General features: G+C 37.3%; 1 protein-coding gene across 1 annotated transcript; it reads right to left on the bottom strand.

The window, feature by feature from the left end:
- Positions 1-1,614: 1,614 nt before the first annotated feature.
- On the bottom strand, positions 1,615-21,457 carry ASIC5 (acid sensing ion channel subunit family member 5). The gene is made up of 10 exons (XM_034771524.1): positions 21,379-21,457; positions 16,624-16,930; positions 14,180-14,411; positions 12,912-13,034; positions 11,653-11,802; positions 10,133-10,280; positions 8,026-8,082; positions 6,204-6,372; positions 2,296-2,387; positions 1,615-1,805 (listed from the first exon to the last, which is right to left on the bottom strand). Exons 1-10 carry the CDS (start codon positions 21,455-21,457, stop codon positions 1,615-1,617), a joined length of 1,548 nt encoding a protein of 515 aa, XP_034627415.1.
- Positions 21,458-23,346: the final 1,889 nt, after the last annotated feature.

Consider the following 23,346-nt stretch of genomic DNA (forward strand, 5'->3'; position numbering starts at 1 on the left):
GGTTATGATTTCATCGTGTTACTACCAGGCTTAATTATAAGCCCAATTTAACCTCTATGGGACTTTTGGCTAGCAAAGCTGGTTAGGCCTGAAAAGTGCTAGAATTCACTCTGAAAGCTGAGGAGAATTGTCTGTAAGGTTTCAAGAAAATAGGTCAAACTAATTTTTAATAACAAGATGCTTAAAAAGAAATGACTGATTTTGAAATGTTGACTAAAAATTTCAGTTTGTCTCTACTTTAAAAATGGCTCATCACTATCCTGTCCAAATTCCAAATTTTCACTTGTATTAGGAGACCAAATTCACTGATTTCAGTGGGGTAATTGAGAGTTTAAATCAGGGCAAAATATGGTCCTATGCCTTCAAAAATGTCTGAAGCTCTGGTTATTATAAATACAGGCTTTCCCTGTTTGTTTCCATAATTTTTAAATGGTTACAGGTTTTTTAAATTGTAACACACCTTAGTAAACATAATTTTAAGATTTCTGCTATCAAAGTTTTTGTTTTGTCTACTTACATTTTGCTTCCATCATAAGTTTCTCCGGTAGCTTATTCCATCTTGACTACCTTATGCATGAAGTAGTTCTGGCTGAGAACTCTTATTTGCACTTAGTTCTTTAACTGTGGCAACAAGATTTTGAATCTTTCACAAGTATGTACAGTTAGGGTCTGATCCAAGTCCAAAACAATTGGGCTCTTTCTATTGATTTCCACAGCACTTGGATCACGACCTCAATCCTCATCAATCTGTTTAATAATTTTGGAAACTTCATTAAGTCACCTTGAAGTCTCTTCATTTACTGTATTGACTGAGTCTGTTATTAGTGGAAATAAGTATGTGAGATAAGTAATTAAGTAACAGTGAGTAACCGTTACAGTAGTTTAATTATAACTTTTTAATACTTTTTTCAATATAAAAAGTCACATGCTTACTACCAGCTGTGTATAAGGAGACCAAAAATGTCAAGATTTGGTTATTCTTTTCCATCTCTCATTCTCATTAAGGGCAAATGCCAAGGTATTCTTGCCTTTCCAAGCACTGTGGTTGGCTGACCCATAGCCTTTTATTTATCTATCTAATTTGGGACTGACACACCCTAATTTAAATCTTGTTATGCATTAGGGGCCAACTCCTAATTCCATTGAGCTAGTTCCATGGCAAAACTTCCATAGACTTAATAGGAATTATAATTGCAGGTGGACTGCAGCAAAAAATCCTGTGGTCAGTGGGGATACCCTCTTCTTCAGGACTGTATCATCACTTCTGTAATAATAATTATTAGGAAGATTTGTTTGAGAGTGAGACCATTAATTTAGCTTACCCAAATTGCAGGAGTCTTCAACTCTGTGTCATACATGCAATAGTGTTACATGCCAGCATAAACCATTTGCGCAGCCACTAAAAATTATATTGGGTTAGATAAAGATTACATTTGTCATCATAAGAGAAAGAAATAGTCTTTCCAATGACTATTGTTTAGAATTCCATTGTTGCATTATTTATAGCTGTTAAGTGGGGAAAACCAGTTGAGGTTAAATATCAATTTTCTCTTAATATCTTCAAAATGAAGGCAAGTTACAGGAGACTGTGAGGCTTTGTGCCTTGACAAGCCATTAGCATTCTTGTATTCCCTCCTTGTCTGTCTGCTCATTCTGAGCTGGAATATTCCACTGGGGCATTTCTGGTGCTTTCAGTAGAAGAAAGATGCACAGCCAACAGAAGTTGGTGAAAACATACTCAACAATTTCTATGATTGTAATCATACTGGCTCCACAAAACAAACCAAGTTGGCCACCAACGTCAGCTGTAATAGAAGAAAATAAATGCATGTCAGCCTAAGCATTTGGTTTAGTCTAGCAAGCAAAGAAAACCCTGCCAGGTTCAAGTTCTAAATAAGCTAATTATACATAATTCATCATTAAAAAAATTAAATGTGTATGGGAGAAGATTAATCTAATGCTTAAATGTTCAAAATAAAACCTACAACCTAACGTAACCCCTTGTACAGTATTTGCAATTTTTTAAAGAAAACTTTAGTAAGCAATCATTGTCCCCAGAACTCCACTGCGGACAGTAAAACAGAATATGGCTCTTACTCTCCCTTAGAGGTGCTGTCTGTGCTACTGAGCCTTTTAATGGGACAGCTGCACATTCTTCCTAGAACCTAAGTTCTGGAAAAGTGGTTGACAGTTGCTGATAGAATAAGGTGGACATTACTCTTGCTTAGAAACTTGACCGGAAAAAGAATAGATTTGAAAGAAAAAATAAATAAATGTTAACCAATGAATATTTACCAAGCAACTCGGACACACTCCGGGCTTTCTGCTGCCGAGTCATTTTGTAGTTCAGATCGTGATATTTAATGTCAATATACACAAGATTCTCCCTGATGACAAACACACATATAGTATAATTTGACAGTATAATAAGTACTGCTACTTATTTCTGTCATTAGCTGTATAGTTAGAAATTAAATTCATACTGGAAAGATGTTTCAGGAATGATAGTCACTGTCAAAGTGCAATGAAATGAAACTGACAAAAGTGAATTTAAGATGATAATCAGGGAAAATTTCCTAGCAGTTGTCTACTAGAGTGTGGAACGGTCTTTCTTGTGAAGTGCTAGAAGCCTGTCTGTTCATGACGAGGTATAGCCAGAATTTCCCTCTTAAAACCCCTTTCATATAGTGAACTCTTCACAGGCATAGTGATCCAGCCATGCAGGGATCCAACCATGCAGGGATCAGGGCTGACGACTGTGTTATAGGGAGTAAGCCTGCATGGACAAGGATATTAAACAGGGCCCAGATCCACAAGGATACTCAGGCACCTAAACCCCAAACTTAGGCACCTAAATCAGAGTTTTAGGCTATAATGTGATCCAGAAGACCAATGCTCAACTGCTGCCAAATGATGTAGGCGCTAAATTTCCCACTGTAAAAGTACCCTGGTAGCCTAAGTTTTTTTTCCTCTGGGAATGTACGCTGGTGTCTTGATGTCTGGTTCCCACCAAAGACTCTCACCAATACATGAACCAGGGGAAGATAGATGGAGGAGCACCTATCTCACCTGGGAGGCCCAATCTGGTAGGCACACTCAGAAGTTGCCTACCACATAGTATCCCCTTCAAAAGCTGGCTGGAGAAGCAGGAGGAGTCACCACCTACCTCATAACTTTTAGCCCAATGGTAAGAGCACTCACCTGGGATGTGTGAGACCTGGTTTCAATTCTCTCCCTCCCCTCCACTACCTTCTAGGTGGGTGCCCTAACCATCAGGCTACAGAATTTCTGGCCTAATGACTCTTAACTATTTATCCAAAATGGAACATCTTCAGAAAGTGAGGTTGAAGTAGCCCCACATCAAAATAGCCCATAGCTCAGTCGTGAGAGTACAGCAACCAAACGTTTGTTTTCTGTCACTGTAGGAACTCCATCTCCCCAAGTGATGATAGCTATGTTGATGGTATTCTTCTGTTAACTTAACTGCATATACATTGGGGGTTAAATTGGAATAGCATGGCACTCAGGTGTGGATTTTTCACACCCCTGTGCACCGGAGCTGTGTTGGCCTAGGCCAGGCTACTTATACAGTAGAGCCCCAATCCTGCAATGACTTATATACATGTGTGACTTTTGTCCTCTGCCATTAGCCCCATTATTTCATTGGGGCTACTCAGTGTGTAAAATTAAGCACATGACTAAGTCTTTGCTGGATTGGGCATGTGGCATTACCAGTGAGAATAAGGCTGTCAGGATCTGGCCCTATGATACCGTGGTTAACAGGAAAGAGATTCCACATAACTGCTAATTAGACACCTTAACCACAGAGAACATAAGAGCTCTTTCCATAATCATTGTGGATTAAAAAACAAAAATAAGTGTTTCACTTTAATTTATCACATGAAAATATTGTTAAACACAGATATGGTCATGGTTTTTAATAATGTGAATTCTCTATGGAGACTCATGGTTACAAATTTTAGGTGTAATGATGTAATGTAGCTCATTCACCCACTTTCACTGAAAATTAAGTATTTGCTGCCCAAAATTTTCTTCTGCAATCTCATCAGGTGACCATTCTAAACTGTACATAACATCTGATAGTAACAATAATTCCCCTGTTAATGGATCATATTAATTATGCTTCCTAGCATTACCAAGGAGTTGCTATTGTGTATATTTGTAATAAGGTTGTAAATAGTTAACTCTACCTTTTTACATCTTCAAAAATCAATAGATCCCTACATTTGGTAATTTATGATATGTACTAATTAATATATTGACTTGATTCATATTGGCTACAAACTTGGTAACAGAATAATTTTTGGTATTGTGACTTGGTTAATTGAGTAATTGCTGGTTTGTCTAATGTTTACAAACAATAAAATAATTGACGAAGTGAAATACATAATGTTGTTGTGGAATTTTCAATGGCTTAATATAGATTTATTTTAATAATATGCTTAATTTGCATGCCCTTTGTCTGCCCTTTGTTCACGTGCAAAATACACCTTTAACCATGGTTTCAAGAACAAGAAATTCAACACTCACACAAACAATTAAGCAATTTGGATATTTTATGGGCCAAAACTTCCAAGCAATTCTTTAAAGCATCTAAAGTCTTTTATGTGTCTAGTATCTGTCCATGCACCTATTCACATCTACTGCATTTTACAGTAGAACCTCAATTACAACACCAGTGTTATGAACTGACCAGTCAAGCACATACCTCATTTGGAACTGGAAATATGCAATCAGGAAAGAAAGAAAGAGAGCAAATACAGTACAGTGATGTGTTAAACATAAACTACTAAAAAAAAAAGGAAAAGTTTAAAAAAAAGATTTGACAAGACAAGGAAACTGTTTCTGTGCTTGTTTAATTTAAATTAAGATGGTTAAAAGCAGCATTTTTCTTCTGCATAGTAAAGTTTCAAAGCTGTATTAAATCAATGTTTAGTTGTAAGCTTTTGAAAGAACAACCATAACGTTTTGTTCAGAGTTATGAACATTTCAGAGTTACGAACAACCTCCATTCCCAAGGTGTTCGTAACGCTGAGGTTCTTCTGTACTTGTGCTTCTAATTGTGCTTACCGATATACAAACAGTTCTATGGACTGAATTAAAGACCCTTTGACAATTGGATTCTGTGTTTCCTAATGTCATGTTCTACAAACTGTTCTCTTCTTCCAAACTTGTAAGACTGTACTTTTAGTAAGTAAATCCAGTAAGAATATATCAAAACAGACTATATCAAGTGCTTGCTCATGTTTTTCCTTTTGCAAATTACATTACATTACATTAGTTCATATATTTACTAAACAGAGATCTTTATTATTGAGCTAATGTAATCTATGAGGTTATGTAGGTATGTGATATATATATTATTGAACCAATTGATAAGGTAGATTACACAAGCTTCTGAAAGATCTCTTTCCCAAATGAAAGTCTCCATTTTGGAAAACTTGTATGTTATACAATATTTGATAATCTAGTAAATAGTATTGTATTATCTGCCTTATCTACTTTTTCTTGGGGATTGATACAGCATCAAATATTATCTGAGTACTCTGTGTGAGGGGTGAATTATAGTAAGCCTAATATTGATAAAACTAAATATTCAACCTGTAACCTTAAACCCAAAGCAATAGGTCCACACCCAGACAGCTCACTTTCCTCAGGTTTTACAAGTATTTCTACTTTATCTTTAGGGAAGGAAAAATCCTGCTTCCACTGATGTAGGGTGGAGTTGTGCCATTGACTTCAGTTGTATCAGGATCAAGATCTCAGTATTGCCTGTTGCACAAACTCTCTTCCTGGGGGTTATGAATAGGTTTCAAGAGGATCACAACCACCACCTCTTTCTTTATGGCTAGGTGGGGGAGGGGTTCTAAATCTTTATGGCTATAATATTTGTAATATGGGGGTCACTGCAGGGGAAAATACCTGAGACCACTAGTCTCCTAGGTTATCTAACAGATATAGCAACAGATATAAAACAATAAAATACTGTGTCTTGGCCAATTTCCCATGAGAATACTTCATATGTATTGCAGGCATTGTTCTTAATATTGTATACAAAGAAAGGTCTCATGTAACTGAACAGAGTTCACATTTTAGTCAGGCCCTGTAAATAAATCAATAAAGATGGCATCTGTAAATGATCCAACATATTTCTTGTAAAGACAAAGTTTTAATAAGATTACCTGATATACTCTAGACTTCTCTTCAGCTTTGTGGAAAAGAATTTTAAGGCTTTTTCACTTGCAAAACTTGAATAGGTGACAGTGGTGGGATAATCTGTTTCTTCACAAGGCACAGGACAAGTAGAATTGTGGGTTCCTACCGTACATAGTCCCATTAGTTCTATGTTATCTGAAATTTCAGGAAAATGAATCAATACTATGTATGTTTAAAGGAATGTGAAGTTTGTAATATTTCGTTTTATACAAAAGAAGTTTGGGAAACTAACCAATAGAATTTAATTGACTCCAATAAATAACATAGTCTTTATAGATGGCTCTTTATATGTGAATCCCAAAATATTTTACAAAAGTGAATAAGTATTATTATTCCCATTTTATAGAGGTGGAAACTGAGGCACAGGACTCCTAACTGCCTGATTTTTTTAAAGGTGCTCAGAACTGCTATTCTCACTGACTTCAGTGGGAGGCTGGATGCTTAGGTCCTTATAAACAACTTGTGCAAGACCACACAGAAAGTTCATGGTAGAGCTGGAAATGGGAATGTAGGTCTTCTGCCACTAAGGCTCAAGGCTAATCCATTGGACCATGTCTTGCTGACCTTTTATCATGGAGTTTCTCTGTGTGCAGAAGTGATTGCAGGATTGGTGTCGATGTTCTATGAGCTAGTGTTTGTTAGTTCTTGATGATTACATTGTAAATCTCAGTAAGAACATTTTGTCCATTTAATATATTACCATTTTGATAATCCAGTCTTTTTACACTATCCTTGTTAAAGTATGGTATGTGCAACATTTTTTATGTAGACAGAATTCATTCTGTCTGTCTTACACTTCTTTTGTATGTTCCTACATTCTGGCATTGTTACTTGAAGTCACAGATATTCAGATCTGTATGGTCATTGTGACAATGAGTAATTCCACATGTAGGGTTGTCATTTTCTCATAGCAATTCTTAGGAAAAGTCACCGTGCTAGAAAATAGTTAAAATTATCAAAATTATATAGACAGGATTTTAAAAAAAAAATTTTATACAAATTCAGCATGGCACTGTGTTCCCTTTATGCTGCTGGAATAGCATAAAGAAGTACAAATTTACAGGATCTTCCTTGGCCCTCATAACAAATGCTCCCACGTCCTTCCCCTACTCCAAGTGTAAGGTGAATTTTTCTGTAGGATGTGGGAGGTGCCAGGGAGCATGGCATTAGCAAACTCTATTTCAGATAGTTTCATCAGTGGAGTGGCCAACCTTTGCCCCTCTTACCCCCTTTCCTGTGCTAAGCACACTAAAAAGATCATAGAATATCAGGGTTGGAAGGGACCTCAGGAGGTCATCTAGTCCAACCTCCTGCTCAAAGCAGGACCAATCCCCAGACAGATTTTTACCCCAGTTCCCTAAATGGCTCCCTCAAGGGGGTTTAGCAGCACTGGAAATGCAAGAGCTTTGCACTAGGGCAGAAGGGCCAATAAGTAAAGCTGTCCCTAAGTAGAAAATTGAAGCAGATTAATCTGGAGATGCAGAAATAAAAACAAATGGTGCAAATGAATGGATAAGCAGTCTTTGTTTGTAAAATGTAAGGTGTCATTCATAACATGGATAAGGAGGTTTTTAAAAAAAAGACATTTATTCAATGTCCTATTGCCATTCTTCATTTTGAGACTGTCTAATGACCTAACCATATATGTTGTAGTTCAGTTCTGATCTTGTATTAGTTTTCTTACCAATTTCTAGCTATATTCTAGTGCACACTTGGAGCCTTCTAATGTACTTTTAATGAAGCTCAAGAATAGAAAAATATTAATATGTTAATTAAACTGTTACTTACAGAGTGCAGGAGAAACACAACTGTAGAATTTTTGTAGGTCACATTCTGTTCCGTTTCCTTAAAAATAGTAATAATAATAATTAAAGCCTGGAGTATACAAATTCAAATTAAATACTTCACTAAAGCTAGTGGGCCAGTTTCTGGTCTCAGTTGTACTAGTGTAAATACAAAGTAACTCCTTTGAAATCTATAGCTTTATTCCACATTTTCAGTGACTGAAAGATCAGTTTGGTGCAACACTGTTCATTGTTATCAACACTATATGGCACATAACAGAAAAACTTGGTAAAATTTAAAAATAAGAGTAAATTTCATTATAGCTGTGGGTCTGTCAATCCTGCCTTTCGACTTCAGGACACCCACCCAATATATCATGTAAAACAAATATTTTAGGGAGGTAAGGTCAGAAACTTCAGTTCTTAATTACGTAAGCAAAATTGGGGAAAGAAGTGAGGTGTGTATTATTTCTTACTATTTTGATTGATAGTTTAAGAACTATGTTTAAGGCCAGCCTAAAGACCTGGCCGCATTAAGGTAAATTTCAAAGCTCCTATTGACTTCAGGAGAGCTAAACTTTCACCCCAGACTTACCCTTACTGGCACATCCTGCTTGGGCCAACTTGTCCCTTTCACAGCTGTTCAGAGGCAGCTGGGCTTCTTTGACCCTTATCACTTCCATTTTTTTTTCTTGTAGATATGCTTGATCTGTAACCTCGATTTCTATATTATGTGATATGGGCTGAGCTGGGGTTCTAAGGGCATCCAGGCTGCCTGATGCAGAGCCAGGAGCTGAACCCTACTTAGAGGACTTCAGGTTTCCAGTTCCTGGAAGCCCCGGAGTGCTGCATCTGACCTAGAGCCATAGACCTTACAATGTTGGGGTCCCTGGCACCCTGCCAGGCGGACTTCTGACAGAATCTTGGCTGATTCAATGAAAGTTTGTTGAACTCAAGCCATTCTCATGAAACTATTCAGGTCTGACGAACCAGCATTTTCCAACAAAACTCTTTCATCAGAAAATTCTGCCCAACTCTACTAATGAGCAAATACGTTTACTCTCTACAGAAAAGTGGTGAATCAATAGACCAACACTTTCTAAAGTGGGTGCCTAAAGTTAGGCACTTTAATAAGTTGCCTGACTCAATGGGAATGAAAATGTAAGTGATGTAATTCCCTCTGTACTTAGCACTAAGGGGGATGGTCTTCTGATTTTTTTGGTGAGTGCTAGAAAACAGGGTGGCATGGAGTTGGGAGGGTGTGTGTATGGCTAGATGATCTGAGGTTATAAAGAAGGGATACAATAGTCAGGTTTCCTTTTCTTAAGCATTAGGAAATCCTTACCTCTTGACACACAAAGATCTAGATAAGTTATTAGAGAGAATATACTAAATACAATGCACAGGCTATCTTCACCTTTTATATTATAAATTTCCTGCTGCTGCTAACCATCTGCTGTTTAATACTGAAATAATCTGGCTTATGTAAAATCTATTTTAATGTATGTTCTTCATGATGGGTAGTCTCTGTGTAAATAGTTTAAAATAAGAGCTTGAACTAAATTAGATGAAAAATCTACACCCCTTGCAATGTGTACCTCCCTGCCCTGAGGGGGTGAATCTAGTCCTCTACCCAGAATACCCTTGTTGATTGCCATGTGATTCAAGAGAGTTCACTCTGAGCCTTTTGATGTTTTGATCATAACACATATATTACAGTCCTGTTAGTCCCCATCAGCTGAGTCAAGTGCTTTCGCCCCAGTGCTTTAGGGGTCAATTTAAAGACAAGACAGAAGCTATTACAGGTTTCTGGTGTAATCTCATTAAAGTTTTCAGGGTGCATCAGAAGGATGATGTCTGAGCAGATGTTGGGTTTAGAACTGGTCAAACCTTTTCAGTGCCTTTCACTAAAACATCAAAATTTGACATGAAAAGTGAAATTTAAAATATTCATTAAAACTTTATTACATTGTTCAATCAGTACTAGCTGGATTCAGGATTCTGAGATGACCGAGCTCTCTAAATGAAAGTAAAACTTGACAAGGCAGAATATTTAAAAAGAGCCACGGAGCACCTTTTGAAGCACAAATGTAGCATGTCCCAAGAAGTACCTGGAAGTAGAAATGGCAAACATCCACACTTGTCCTGTATGTGCCTGGCCTTACATTCCTGCAAACATCCATAGGTGCTGTAGATCTTGTGGTGCTGAAGTTTGATGTTAGGATTGCATTCTCCCCAAGGGTATTCTTGGATAACTGTCTTTAGATTAAAAAATAGCATTCTTTAAAATATCCTAGTCATTATTTTAAATACGGAGCTTTATCTGATATATTATTAACTGACGCTTGGATAAAAGTTAAGCAGAATTGCTGTCAAAAATAAATCTCAAATTAGTAACGAAGTATAGTTTAAAAAATCAAACTATTTAAAAAAAATAATATATCGGTTCCTCCTAGGTCCTGATTCTGCTGTGCAATCTGATAGCACAAACCCCTGGAAGATTGGGCTTCAGTAGGGCTCTACAAGGAAGAAGGGTTCACTCTGACTGGTTTCATTACAGGATCAGGGACTTACTTTCTCTCTAAGAACTGAGTTCAAGAGTTGGTGATAACACTAGCACCTTGTAACAGTTCAGAAAGCAGAATTTCCAGAATCAAATCCTAAATTCAGTGAGAAGAGAATTTGACTGTTGCTCTTTTTGACTTCCTAGCTATCTTGTCCACTGATGAAGGAGAAACACTTGAACTGTGTTCTTGAAGAATATTTTTGTTTTAAAATGCATATATATATATACATACACATTTTGAGGTTTAATGGGATAGTGGTCAAAATACTTCCTCTTTAACCCAACTAAGCAGGTCTAAAATATCTGTCTGAAATGGATGCCCTATGGGAATGTGCCTTCAAACAGCATCCCAAGAGTGAAGTTAGCAGAAACACGGGGGAGTAATTTTAATCCCTGCGGAAAGTCTATTACCTCCATGATCTCTGTGCATATAGTATAGAAAATCTGCACTGTTTTCAGGCTGGTGATTTTCAGTAAAAATTGTATGTAAATATACATGAATCCGTCGAAGTGGGTATTCACCCATGAAAGCTTATGCTCCAATACATTTGTTAGTCTATAAGGTGCCACAGGACTCTTTGTTGCTTTTTATGTAAATATAGTGCTGCCGAACACTATTTTTATTGTCTGTATGACTTCCAGAGCAAATTTGCTCTGTTCACAAGTAAAAATATGCTTTTTTTTCCTAATTGCCAGTCCAGCAACACTAGCCTGGGTTCTGAAAGTCAAGCTGCTTCTTTCCTTCATGCATCATCCCCATTAATAAAGATACTATTGGCCCAAATTATAGTAGTACCACTGTAGCACTAGCTTTCAATGGGTTTTTAAGGTGGAACTAAAAGCAGACATTCTTTGGTCTGCATCATCTGCCTTACTAGTGATATGTGACCAGGAAAGAATTCAGCTTTTTACTTGTAAATGAAGAAAATTTCCTCTGGAAGTCACTGAGACATAATAAATACGGAACCTTCAAAATATCAATTTTACTGTCACTTTTCAGATTAGAAATGCACTTATACATTTGCAAGATAGGGAATGATACTGCTACTGATACAAATTGCTTACCTTCAGCTGGCTGATTGCAGCGTGTGCATGCATGCCTACTGGTGTTGATAAGCCTAAACCATCAAAACGTGGAGGTTCTTTAGGTGAATGGATAACATAAGTTATCCCAGCATCAATAAAGCCAAAGGTAGGGTCATCAGTGAATTGTGCCTGGTACAAAAAGAATTCCTTAGAAAAGCAATGGCTTGATATGTATTTACCCTGTGGGGCTTAGCTTTGTTTAAAGCTGCACCATCCATTTTGCTTGGATTTGAACCTCCAGTGACGGTGACAAATCACCTCGGACAATTAAAAAAAACAAAAACCCAAATATAAAAGTAAATTAAATTCAGTGTCCTTTGGTATCTAAAGTTCCTCCCAGTTTACAAAATGATGAGTTTTTCTTCTTTCCTCTCCCCTCCCTAACTTCCACTGAAGGATAATCCAAGCTTCTTTCACAACCCTGAGAATCATCTCTTTACATGACAACTAGTCTTCATGTTCTAGCACATTTCCCATTATTCCTTCCAGAAGCTGCCACTGTTGTTCCTTACACCACTTAAAGAGAAACGCTAGGTGCTCAGCCGCTTCCCCTCCCCTTTTTTAAATCATCATAGATTTTCAGTTTTCTTCCTTGATCTCATTTAGAAAATTTCCCTCCCCATTGCTTACATGGCAGTTTTCTGTATTTGGTGGTGGTATCTTAGGAAATCAGCCAATAGTGATCCAAGGTAACCAATTAGGGGCAAATCCTAGTTGGTACTGAGTACCTGCAACTCTTACTGAAGTCAACATTCAGCACCAATCAGGATTTGGCCCCAAATGACTGTCTCCTGGAGTTCTGAATAGACTTTAATGGAAAATCAAATAAGCCAGTGAATAAAGTAGAGGGCACTATCTTGAAAATGTTTTAAATTAGTTTTCATTCTCACATTACTACTTCTAGTTTTTGAAGCTGTAGCAAGTCCTGCATTTGCCCTTGGATTATTAATTTCATACAAATCAAATGTAATGATAACCATTAGAGCAATTTACCAAGGGATGTGGTGGATTTTCTGGGACTTGAATTCTTAAATCAAGATTGGATGTCTTTCTAAAGCGTATGCTCTAGCTCACTTCAGAAATAGTGGGCTTGATGCAAAAATTAATGGGTGGAATTATATGGGATTTGTTAAGCAGAAGATCAGACTAGATTAACATAATGGTCCCTTCAAGCTTTCAAATCTTTGAAGCTACAAGTTAATGGATGTTTAGGTATATATCTTATTGTGATGTCTTACCTGTTTGATATCAAAAAGTAAACTTAAGCCTCTTCCAGAAACACTCACTCTTCTCCTTGCTGGAAGATCCATGTGATTAAAAGTAAAGCAGTTTCCATATTCAGTAAAGACATGTTCAAAATCCTTTTAAAACAATGAAAACAGAAAAGTAAAAATTGAAACAAGATAATCTAAACCTAAGCTAGTGGGTTTGGGGATGTTTTATGGGCTAGATTTTCTAAATGATCTGCTTATGATCCTGTGAAAATGGCAGTTAAGTATGTAAATCACTGATAGAAACAGTCCTACAGTAGGAGATCCCTTTGACAGAAACCAACCTATGGAGTTCTGTAGAAGGACTATCATTCTCTATTAAATCTGTGGGTTACCTAGAGTAATCTTTATAGGATACTATTGGTTTTATCCCTGATAAGTTCTGTAGGATTTCTGCATAAGGAAATAGGAAGTGAACACTTCCAAGTAGTTTAATTTTCAATAGATGATGTTTAGTTCAGTAGCTGCTGCTTGTTTCAAGTGAATGTATGAAGCCATAGTAAACTAGATGAGTATGGACTAGTACTAGCATATTACTCTAGTCATATTAGGCCTGAATAGTGTGACTAAATACATTTGCTGTTTTGATTGTCTTTCATTGCTTTGGAGTCTTAGCTACAAGAGCTTGTTGTTACTGCTAATATATTTTAAATTAGAGTCAACACAATTCTATCAGTAATTCTAAGCATGCTGTAGGTTCTCAATAAAGGTTAGGTGAAACTGAAAGATTGTTGGTCTAATTTTGTTCTCACTTTAGTGTGAACTGGGAGTGACTCCATTGAAGTACACTCATGTAAAAGTGAGGTTAGAAATCAGGCCCTCTGTTTTGTTTTTGCTCAAAAATTCTAAAAAAATTACTTTGGCTTTCTTTGTTAAGTGTCCCTCTTATTTCTGCATATAACTGATACATTTTCATGGGAGAAGTAAAGCCCTGAATTGCACTTTGGCATGTGCTTAATTTTAAGCACATGAGTAATCCCATTGATTAGCCCATATGCAGAAACTCCTACTGAAATCAGTGGGAGTTTTATTTTGCATATATAAGGGCTGCAGGATCAGGTCTTGTGAAGCACTTGAAAGGTGGCCTTTGAAAAATTAGACTTACTCACCACAATGTAATTTGGTATAAATGATTCAGATTAGTCTCATTTTGTGAATGTAGATAAGATCTATAATCAGCCTATTTCTGAGACAATATTACATTGTTACTCTTATGAAAAAAGCAAAAATATTACCTCCGGGTAACATGGCTGCCCAAAAAAATCACATTCTAGCAAAGTGCTGCTGTTGAGATAAAAGCCATTATTCCTTGTAAACTCTTTAATGCTGAAGTTTTGGTTTCCCTGAAGGAAATCTTTTAGCTCTTGAGAGAACTTGTTGTCAATATCAAATGCATGAAGAACTCCAGACACAATGCTCCAAAGGAAAAAAATAATACTGAGGTTGGCTACAGCATGGGCTTGGAATCTGTAAGTAGGAAAGAGAACAGTTAAAAGAGTAGCCACAGTATTTTTTCTGAAACTCTCCCCCAAACACTATTGTCTAGTCCACCAGAATCACACCTTACTCTGCATTACAAGGAATGGATAACACAATCTTGTTTTTTTATAAATCAGGTTATCCTTTGTGCCTGAAAACTGAGTGCATCACTTAGACAGCTGGTGCTATCTGGTCTGTTTACACCAGTCTCTCAGCAGAAGAGGTTGTACCTATTTTTTACATCCACAACTTTTTGGAGTAGAGGAGGTTCTAACCATCTTGCACAGCCGACATCCATTACCAGAAAGCCTGGTGGAAGGCAATGGTATAAATCATGGGTGGGGGTGGGGATCTAACTCCTAGCATCGGTTTAAAAATCCTAAAATATTATGGGACCTAAAAACACCTTTCCCATATAAAATGTTAAACGCTTCTGATGGTGAGGTGAATTAGGGATTTGCTGAACAGCCATTGTAGATTTGAACTTAAGGTGTTGAACAGAGAATAATAAGCCATTACTATGTGACTTGGTTCTGGACTGCTATTTTATGCTAATACTAATATTAAAGTATCCTTATACTGCAGGATAATACATGGATCAAATGTATCTTAATATCTAAAAATAGTGGTCTGAATGGGTAGAAAGATCTTATTGCAACTCAACAAAATGCTATTACTTCCTGGGTTAGCTTTGGTTGTAATTTTACTTTCGAAAGCACACCACATCCATGACTGTCATTTTCTCCAAAAGGAGGTCTGCTAACTAAATCCAGAAATAAATAATAAAGATTGAAATGAACAGATGGGGGTTGAAGCAAACTGACGTGTTAGTGGCCAGCTGCCACGCTCTGAATTGCTGATAAGTAACTATAACATTCTGCAGCTATAGGTACAATAATTGCACTATATTTTTAAAGTATTTCCCACCACCCACCCTCTTCGTGGTGCATATGTGATTACCCTACCTACTTAGTTTAATAATTTTATAGTATCATCTTTTGCTTTCTAAATGGGCTTCTAGTAGTGGCATTGCATTTTCTGCTATGGCTTTATAGCTGGAGGGACTGAGGGCCAGGGGAGCCTCAGAGATCTGAGAGTTAAACCTGTGACTCATTCTGCTGGGAGATCGGAGACAGCAAAGCTCATTTCCCCAATGGAACGTTGTGGGGAAACGCTGCATGGATTCTGAGATTGGACCTAATGGTTGCTATAGTAATGAGCCAGCAGGTTCAATATACTCTTTTAAAAAGTATCCAGCTGAATCTGAGTCAAGTATATAAATATTATTGCACTTTAAACTGATTTGGGAATTATGGCTGATATTTTCAAGTGTAGGTTCCTAAAATGACTTCCTAAATAAAAGTTACCCGGTTTTCAGAAGTGCTGAACAGCCATCAACCCACTGACATCAACAGGAGCTCTGGGGCTCTGCACCTCTGAAAATCAGGTTTCTTCTATGTAGGAACTTAAAGGATTTAGAAGCCTAGTTTTAGCCTCCCAGGCTTGCAAATATTGGTCTATATGTTTGGTCCCTGTGATGGGATTGGCAACAGTCCCTTAGAAAAGATTACAGGATGAGCATCTGTCATCTAAATATACTCATGACCCCGTGGTTATATAATGTATGTACATTCTACCTGTCAGTAAAGTATGATTTCTGATGGCCTACAGGTCTGACACCTGAATTGAGAGGGATTAAAACAATCTCCTAAAATCTCTCTATTCTGTAGTGAAATTCAGTGTCAAAATTTCCCCTAATTCTGAAATGTCTTCCTCTTTAGTTAAATATTTTACCCAGAACTATGGGAAAGAGCCTGTAACCCCTGTAGAGCCAAACTCTGCTTGTCTGTCTTACCTAATTTGTTCAAATAAGTCAAGAGCTGCTCACTTAAGTAAACCGAATAGGATTTGGCCCTTAATGCTGAACAACATATGTTGCTGGTTGTATCTTTGAACTGTGCTCTGTGAGCAGTCAGATGTATTGAGTGCAGTAATATATTTAAAATGTTGCTCAGGCATTTCTTCTATTCATTCAACTTCCGCTAGCAGCATGAAACTAACTCCCTGTCCACCAGGTTGAAAATTGACTGTAGCCTGTCCCAGTGTTTCGTTTTATTTGATTAGATGTTCTGCAGAATAATGATGCATTTTAGGACATTAAAGAGATCTGTTATTGCAGCATGCATTTGATGTATCTTACCTGTTCAAGTTACAAAAGGTCACAGCAGGGAACTCAATGTTTTCCACATACTGAACTACTATTGAAGTTGTGGTAGGCCAGCTGAAATAATTGGTGAATCGATTCCAGATTTGCCAAGCGACAATGATGATAGAGCCCAGGACCACTAACATCCACAGGACCTTTCGTATCTTGCTCCGGGTTTGGACAATATTGTGCACCCCATGGAATGAAGTGGACATGGCAAACTCATGGTCAAACTTCTTTCTTTCTTCCAAAGAAGGCAATGGTTTCCTTGTTAAGTATAGCCTTATCTTTTCCAGCAATCCTTAACATTGGACAAGATGAAAAGTTAGCAGTAGTTTTTTTGGGGAGGGGTAAAATGTTTAAAGGGTAGTGATTTAAATGTTACATTAGACAGAAGTTCCTCACAAAACAGGCTTCTAATGCCTCTCCGGACAGGAGTTTATAACCAGCTGGTATATTGTTTCTAAAATAGAAAGCTCCCTCCTGAAGGTGTGTTAGAATTCCAAGAGAGTTGTGCATTTGAAGATTAGCTCAGTCTATCCTGAACATCCACTGCAATCAGACAGTGATTGAGCCTTGGCGACAGCAGAACACGAAATAGCATATCCTTATAGTTTTTTAACTATAGTCCTTCAAGATAAACTAACAGTCCCTTTAGCTTGGCATGTCATGACAAAGGCTTAAATGGAGAGATACTTTAATAAGGGCTCAAATCTGCGGAATGTTGCACACCTACTATGAGATGCTGAGCAGCTGGAGCTCCCAGTAACTTCCTATTAACCAGGTAGGGTCAGGCCTTGAGTCTTACAAATGAGCTAAAAGGGGAAACAATATTTTTAAATAAATTTCACTCTCTCATTATTGAATGTTTGAGGACAAAAGCTAGAGGGCTACAACCTCAAAGGTTAGAGATAACGCTACATGAATTTTTCTTGGTTATAGTATGGCTCCACACCTTTGAAGCAGAGAGTTTTTATCTTATTAACCCAAGGTTTTTGTATTGGTTTGAAAATAGTTGAAGAGCTACAGAAGTGGATATAATAAAGAACTTGAAATATAGTAGTTACACAGAATGCTTAGTGTTGAACCATCCTTTGAGGTTTTTGAATAGAGCCTTCTACCTCACAACATCAAAAGGAGGGAATTTTAACAATGACCATGTACAACAAAGCCCTAGTAGGATCAACAGTTTGGCAAAGTGCTTTAGTTAATGGTGGTTATATGGAGGATATTGTATGCTAGCTCATCATGTAAAAAACAGAACAATAGTAACCCAAAGAAGCTTCACCTAGAAATAATATTGAGAATCTAAGAATAGGTGATTCCCTCAGCCCAATTCTTAACAGCTACTAACTACCCTCCCCCCCTCCCAAAGAAAACAACAACAACCCCACAACCAACAAACCACCCATCCATCCACACAAATCTTATTTTAGCAGGAAGTAGGTTCAATAGTTTTGCAGCCTATTTAGGGATAGAGTGTTATCACTAACAGAGCCACACAAAGCAAGCAATGATGTGCAAGGCCCCCCTCTCCTAATGCCTCTCTGTGGCCACATTAAGGCTACCTGGAATTTGGGTGGTTCCTGTGCAGAGCTCAAGGGCTAGATCCTAGATTCACCCACTCCAGAGGGCAAGTGGTCATGGAGGATGGAGAGGGGTGAGAAATGGGTAGATTCTGGATTCTGCCATTAACCTGTGGTGGCCAACAGAGCTGGCTGGAACAGCAGGAGAAGTGAACTGCACGCTTTCAGGAGTTGCAGTTAATTATTTTTTCAACCCCAGAGGAAGAGTGGGGAATGGAAGAAATTGTAACAGTCGCAATGCCTCCTAGATCTTTCTGAAAAGTGCAACTGTGTGTTTTTCCCCCATATTCAGGGCTGAGTACAAAAAGAAGTCTAGGTCTTTATTTTGCCTAAAGGCCAATATTTTAGTCTGATCCTAAAAAAAATCAAAGTCACTACTCCACATTTTTACACCTTCTGGTAGTACTCCTGGACTCCACCATATATATTCTGGCAACTGTTTGCAGGATTTGGCACTGTTGGCAGGGTTATCATAAGCAAGCAACACTGGCCTGACTCTGATTCCATTGAAATCATTGTTAAAAATTCCATTGACTCCAACAGAAGTAGAGTTAGACCAATGCTGAGTTCTTTTGAAAATCCCACCTTAAATGTTTATTTGTGTAGCATCTTTTTATTCCCAAGGCTCCTCAAATACTTTTACTGGTCTGAGCTAATTCTTGTCACAGGCAAGGAACCCATCCTACCCTACATCACCCCTATGCAAGCAGCCAGGCAGAATCTCTCTATGGAGCTCAAGTGAATTTCTTGGAGAGATGTCCAGCTGACATATGTTTAACTTCTCCCCAAGTCACCTTACATGTATGTTGCAATTGGTATCAATGGTAGCTGGATCTGCTCCTCTGAGCATAAGCAAAGTGAATTCATAGCATGTCTGCATCTGTTTCTCCCAGGTCACAATAAGCAATCCAGCCCTGGCTGATCCCGCAAAGGAGTCCTTATAACAGAGGCCATGTTTGCCTGTCTCTCTGCTCCAACTTGCTGCACTGGCTAGGGGAGTGCTTAGTATGTATGGTATCATTCACCTGTATATCATATGACATACATACTCTTACAAGACTCAAGATAGTTTATTCAGCAAAATAGTGCTTTATACGGCATGTGCAAATATGTAACATGCAATTCCAGTACCGTACATAACTACAATAAGCACACATAGTACTGCATGTATTCATGTAGATACTTTTGTAATAATACATGATGTTACCAAGTATCTTAGAGCCTGCTCTTTCAGCCCTATCTCATCATGTGAATAAGGGCTTCAGGACTATCTTTATGTCACTTACAGATTTCTCATGAAAACACTCTAATTTTAGAACACTATGGTAACTGAGCATCCTATGGTAATGTCTAAATATGTTAAAGCAACCTGCCTGATCATATATTTGCAATGTGAATATTTTCATTTGCAATGTATTGAAAGGAAGTAGCAAGTATGTAATTCAGCACAGGTAATGTGTTTTGAGATTTGTGTCTGAGTGTATGAAACAACATAAGTGCTAACGGTATTTAACTAATGAAATAATGGAATGGCTGATATGGGGCTCAATTAATAAAGAATTAAGAGAACAATAAAATTAATGCCAATCAATGGAAAGTAGGTCCTGGCTAACCTGATATCCTTTTTGATGAGATTACAAGTTTAGTTGATACAGGCAATAGTATTGATCTAATAGACTTCTATGAGGCTTTTGACTTGGTACCACATGACATTTTTATTAAGAAACTAGAACAATACAAAATCAACATGACTCATATTAAATGGATTGAACAGTAGCCCACTGATAGAGCTCAAAATATAATTGTAAATGGAGAATCATCATAAGGAGGATGTCTTTCAAGCGGGGTCCTGCAAGGACTGGTTCTAGGATGTATGCTATCTAGCATTTTTATCAATCACTTGAGAAAAACCATAAAATTATCACTGACAGGATTTGCAGATGACACAAAGATTGGGGGTGTGGTAAGGAATGAAGAGGATGGGTCACTATACAAAGAGGTCTAGATCACTTGGTAAGTAGGGCCCAATTGAACAATCTGAGTTTCAATATGGCCAAATGTAAGATCATACATCTAGGAACAAAGACTGTAGGCTATACTTACAGGCTGGAGGGATTCTATTCTGGGCCGTTGTGACTCTGAAAAAGACTTAAGCATCATGGTGGATAATCAGCTGAACATGAGCTCCTAGAGCAATGCTATGGCCAAAAGGGCTAATGTGATCCTTAGATGTATAAAACAGGTAATATTGATTTGCAATAGAGAAGTTATATTATCTCTGTATCTGCCAATGGTGCAACTGCTACTGGAATACCTTGTCCAGTTCTGATGTCCACACCAAGCAGGATGTTGAAAAATTGGAGAGGGTTTAGAGGAGAGCCATGAGAATGATTAGATGATTGGAAAACATTCCTTATTGTGATAGAGCTCCTTGAGACTATTTAGCTTATCAAAGAGAAAAAATGATTTGCTCACACTCAAGAAGTACCTACATAGGGAACAAAAATCTGATAATAGAGAGCTCCTGAATTTAGCAGACAAAGGTATAAGATTTAATGGCTAGAAGTTAAAAGTAGACAAATTTAGACAAGAAATAAGGCACACATTTTTAATTGTGAGGGTAATTAACCATTGGAATAACTTTCCAAAGGTTGCCGTGTATTGTCCATCACTGGAAAATTTTAAAATCAAGATTGGATGTGTTTCCTAAAGGATACGTTCTAGTTCAACTACAGGTATTGGATCTAAAGCAGGAATTAATTCAGGGAAATTGTATGGCCCATGTTATGCAGGAGGTCAGACCAGATGATCACAATAGTTCCTCACTCCTGGCCTTAAAATCTACCAATTGTTAAATACTGCCATTGCTTATAGGGGGCATTGTCTAGTTAAAACTGTAGCATTAAAAGATAAGTTATTACTACTTCTAAATACATATTTCCATTTGTCACACTCATTATGGGTATAAATTTTCATTACATCACTTGTTTTGCTCCTCTTCTTTGTGTATTCTCACCATACATTAATAAAACTTTGGAGCAAGCTTCCAAATTAAAGGAGATTATTCCCCACCCCCATTTTGGTTGTGGATTCTAAAAACCTATCTTAAGGCAAGTAAAGGTAAAGTATAAGCTAATGTATTATAATATTTCTTGTTACATACCTCTGGCATCAAATCCAACACATTTCCCAAACTGCTCCATTAGGCTGTTCGTAGTTTCAGAAGGGAGGAACGAGTACATAAAGCTTCCTTTTCATTGTTGATCATTGTTAGTTAATGGCTTTTATAGAAAACTAAAGGGGTGGGTATATTAGATGTCACACCGCACTGAGCAATTTGCCTGCCTGCGTTGCTATGCTTTGCTTTCTAAATAACATAAGCTTCAAAGTAAAAGAGAAGATTATTTTTTATGGCAGGATCAGTTATATAATGTTAAGTACATATAATATTGGGCATGTAACAGTGGAGAGTCAGTCTTTGTGCTGAAGTACATTGCCTCAAGTGCAAATAGTTTTCTTTTTTAAAAAATAATTTCAGTTAATAATAATAATTTGCTTGATTTGAGACTGTGCAATATAATTGCTTGATTTGAGACTGTGTTGCTGGAGTGTACAGGAACAGAAGAGTATACCTTGAAATAATTTGGGAGCCCTCTAATGGGCCTCCATCTCTATAGCAGAAGCCACCAGAGAAGCAGTATATATATGTACCTAGACTTAGACTTATATATTTATATATAGTTAGTAAACATGTTTATTTGGAAATTAACTGTGCCTGTGTGGTTTCTTCAAGATTGTTATTTATTCATGTACTATTTATTGTATTTATTATTTGAAATCTTTTACTAAGGCAAAGTTACAATAAAACATTAACCTACTCCATCTTACATAATTTAGGATCAGATTAATATTCAAAGAACCTGGTTAAAGATTTTGGCTTGCGGGCTGTTGAGCCCCCCCTCCTTTGAGTACACTTAAAAAGGTGTTCAAGGTTCTAAATCACTCTTCTCTTTTTGACACTTCTCTTATGCATGTACGTGGTGTGAAAGCTTTCCCTTTACAAGGATGGTCTATATTTTACTATACCATAATTCCATAGGAGGAGGGGGTCATGTTTTTCCAGTAATGTGTGTGTAATACAACACCTCGCTGCTAACAATAAAAAGCAATTAAATTATCAGCACAACTCATACATACCGAGAGCAGACATACAGCAGAACCTCAGAATTATGAACACCAGAGCTACGAACTGACCAGTCAACCACACACCTCATTTGGAACCTGAAGTGTGCAATCAGGCAGCAGCGGAAACAAAACAAAAAGCACAACAAAAAACACAGTACAATTCTGTATTAAACGTAAACTACTAAAAAATAAAGGGAAAGCAGCATTTTTCTTCTGCATAGTAAAGTTTCAAAACTGTATTAAGTCAACGTTCAGTTGTAAACTTTTGAAAGAACAACCATAATGTTTTGTTCAGAGTTACGAACAACCTCCATTCCCAAGGTGTTCATAACTCTGAAGTTCTAATGTATTTTAATTAAGGGGTCCATGAAAGGTAAACTTCTCATGTTTGCCAATGTATATACTCCTAATCAGGGGGTAAGCTTTTTTTAAATCCATTTTTAGGGATTTAGGAAATTTTAGGGAAGGAGATATTATTCTAAAGGGGAATTTTAACAAGGTGATTAATCCCACAATGGATGGATCAAATGTATGCAAAGGGCATTCAGGAGGAGGAAATGCAAATTTGTTGCATCACATAGAAAATGAGGATCTGGTGGATGTCTGGAGGGAGATGAACCTGGATGTCAGGAACTACATGTTATTCTGCAACTCATAGATTTTATTCCAGGATTGATATGATTTTTGTTTCTAGGGGCTTGGCTACTTTGATCGAAAAAGCTAATCTGGGAGTTATAACTTAGTTTGATCAACCCCCTGCATATCTTAGATTGAAAGACTAGGATTCACTGCAAAAACAAAGGGCCAGGCAGTTGGATAGAGCTTTGGTGTGTGTTGAATTCAAGGGCTGGAAAAAAACATTCAGAAATGTATAGAAGAAAATGATCATGATCAATAAAAGTGTTCTCTGGGATGCTGGAAAGTAATGAATGGGATCCTTATAAAT

Source organism: Trachemys scripta, chromosome 5 (genome assembly GCF_013100865.1).
Source record: "Trachemys scripta elegans isolate TJP31775 chromosome 5, CAS_Tse_1.0, whole genome shotgun sequence".
Classification (NCBI taxonomy): Eukaryota; Metazoa; Chordata; order Testudines; family Emydidae; genus Trachemys; species Trachemys scripta.

Coding starts and splice junctions, on each gene's coding strand:
- ASIC5 (XM_034771524.1), bottom strand. CDS start 21,457: ATGTACTCGTTCCTCCCTTCTGAAACTACGAACAGCCTAATGGAGCAG. Junction 14,412..16,623: donor ACCTTTTGTAACTTGAACAG/GTAAGATACATC, acceptor TCCTACTTACAG/ATTCCAAGCCCATGCTGTAG. Junction 10,281..11,652: donor CTGCAATCAGCCAGCTGAAG/GTAAGCAATTTG, acceptor TTTAATCTAAAG/ACAGTTATCCAAGAATACCC.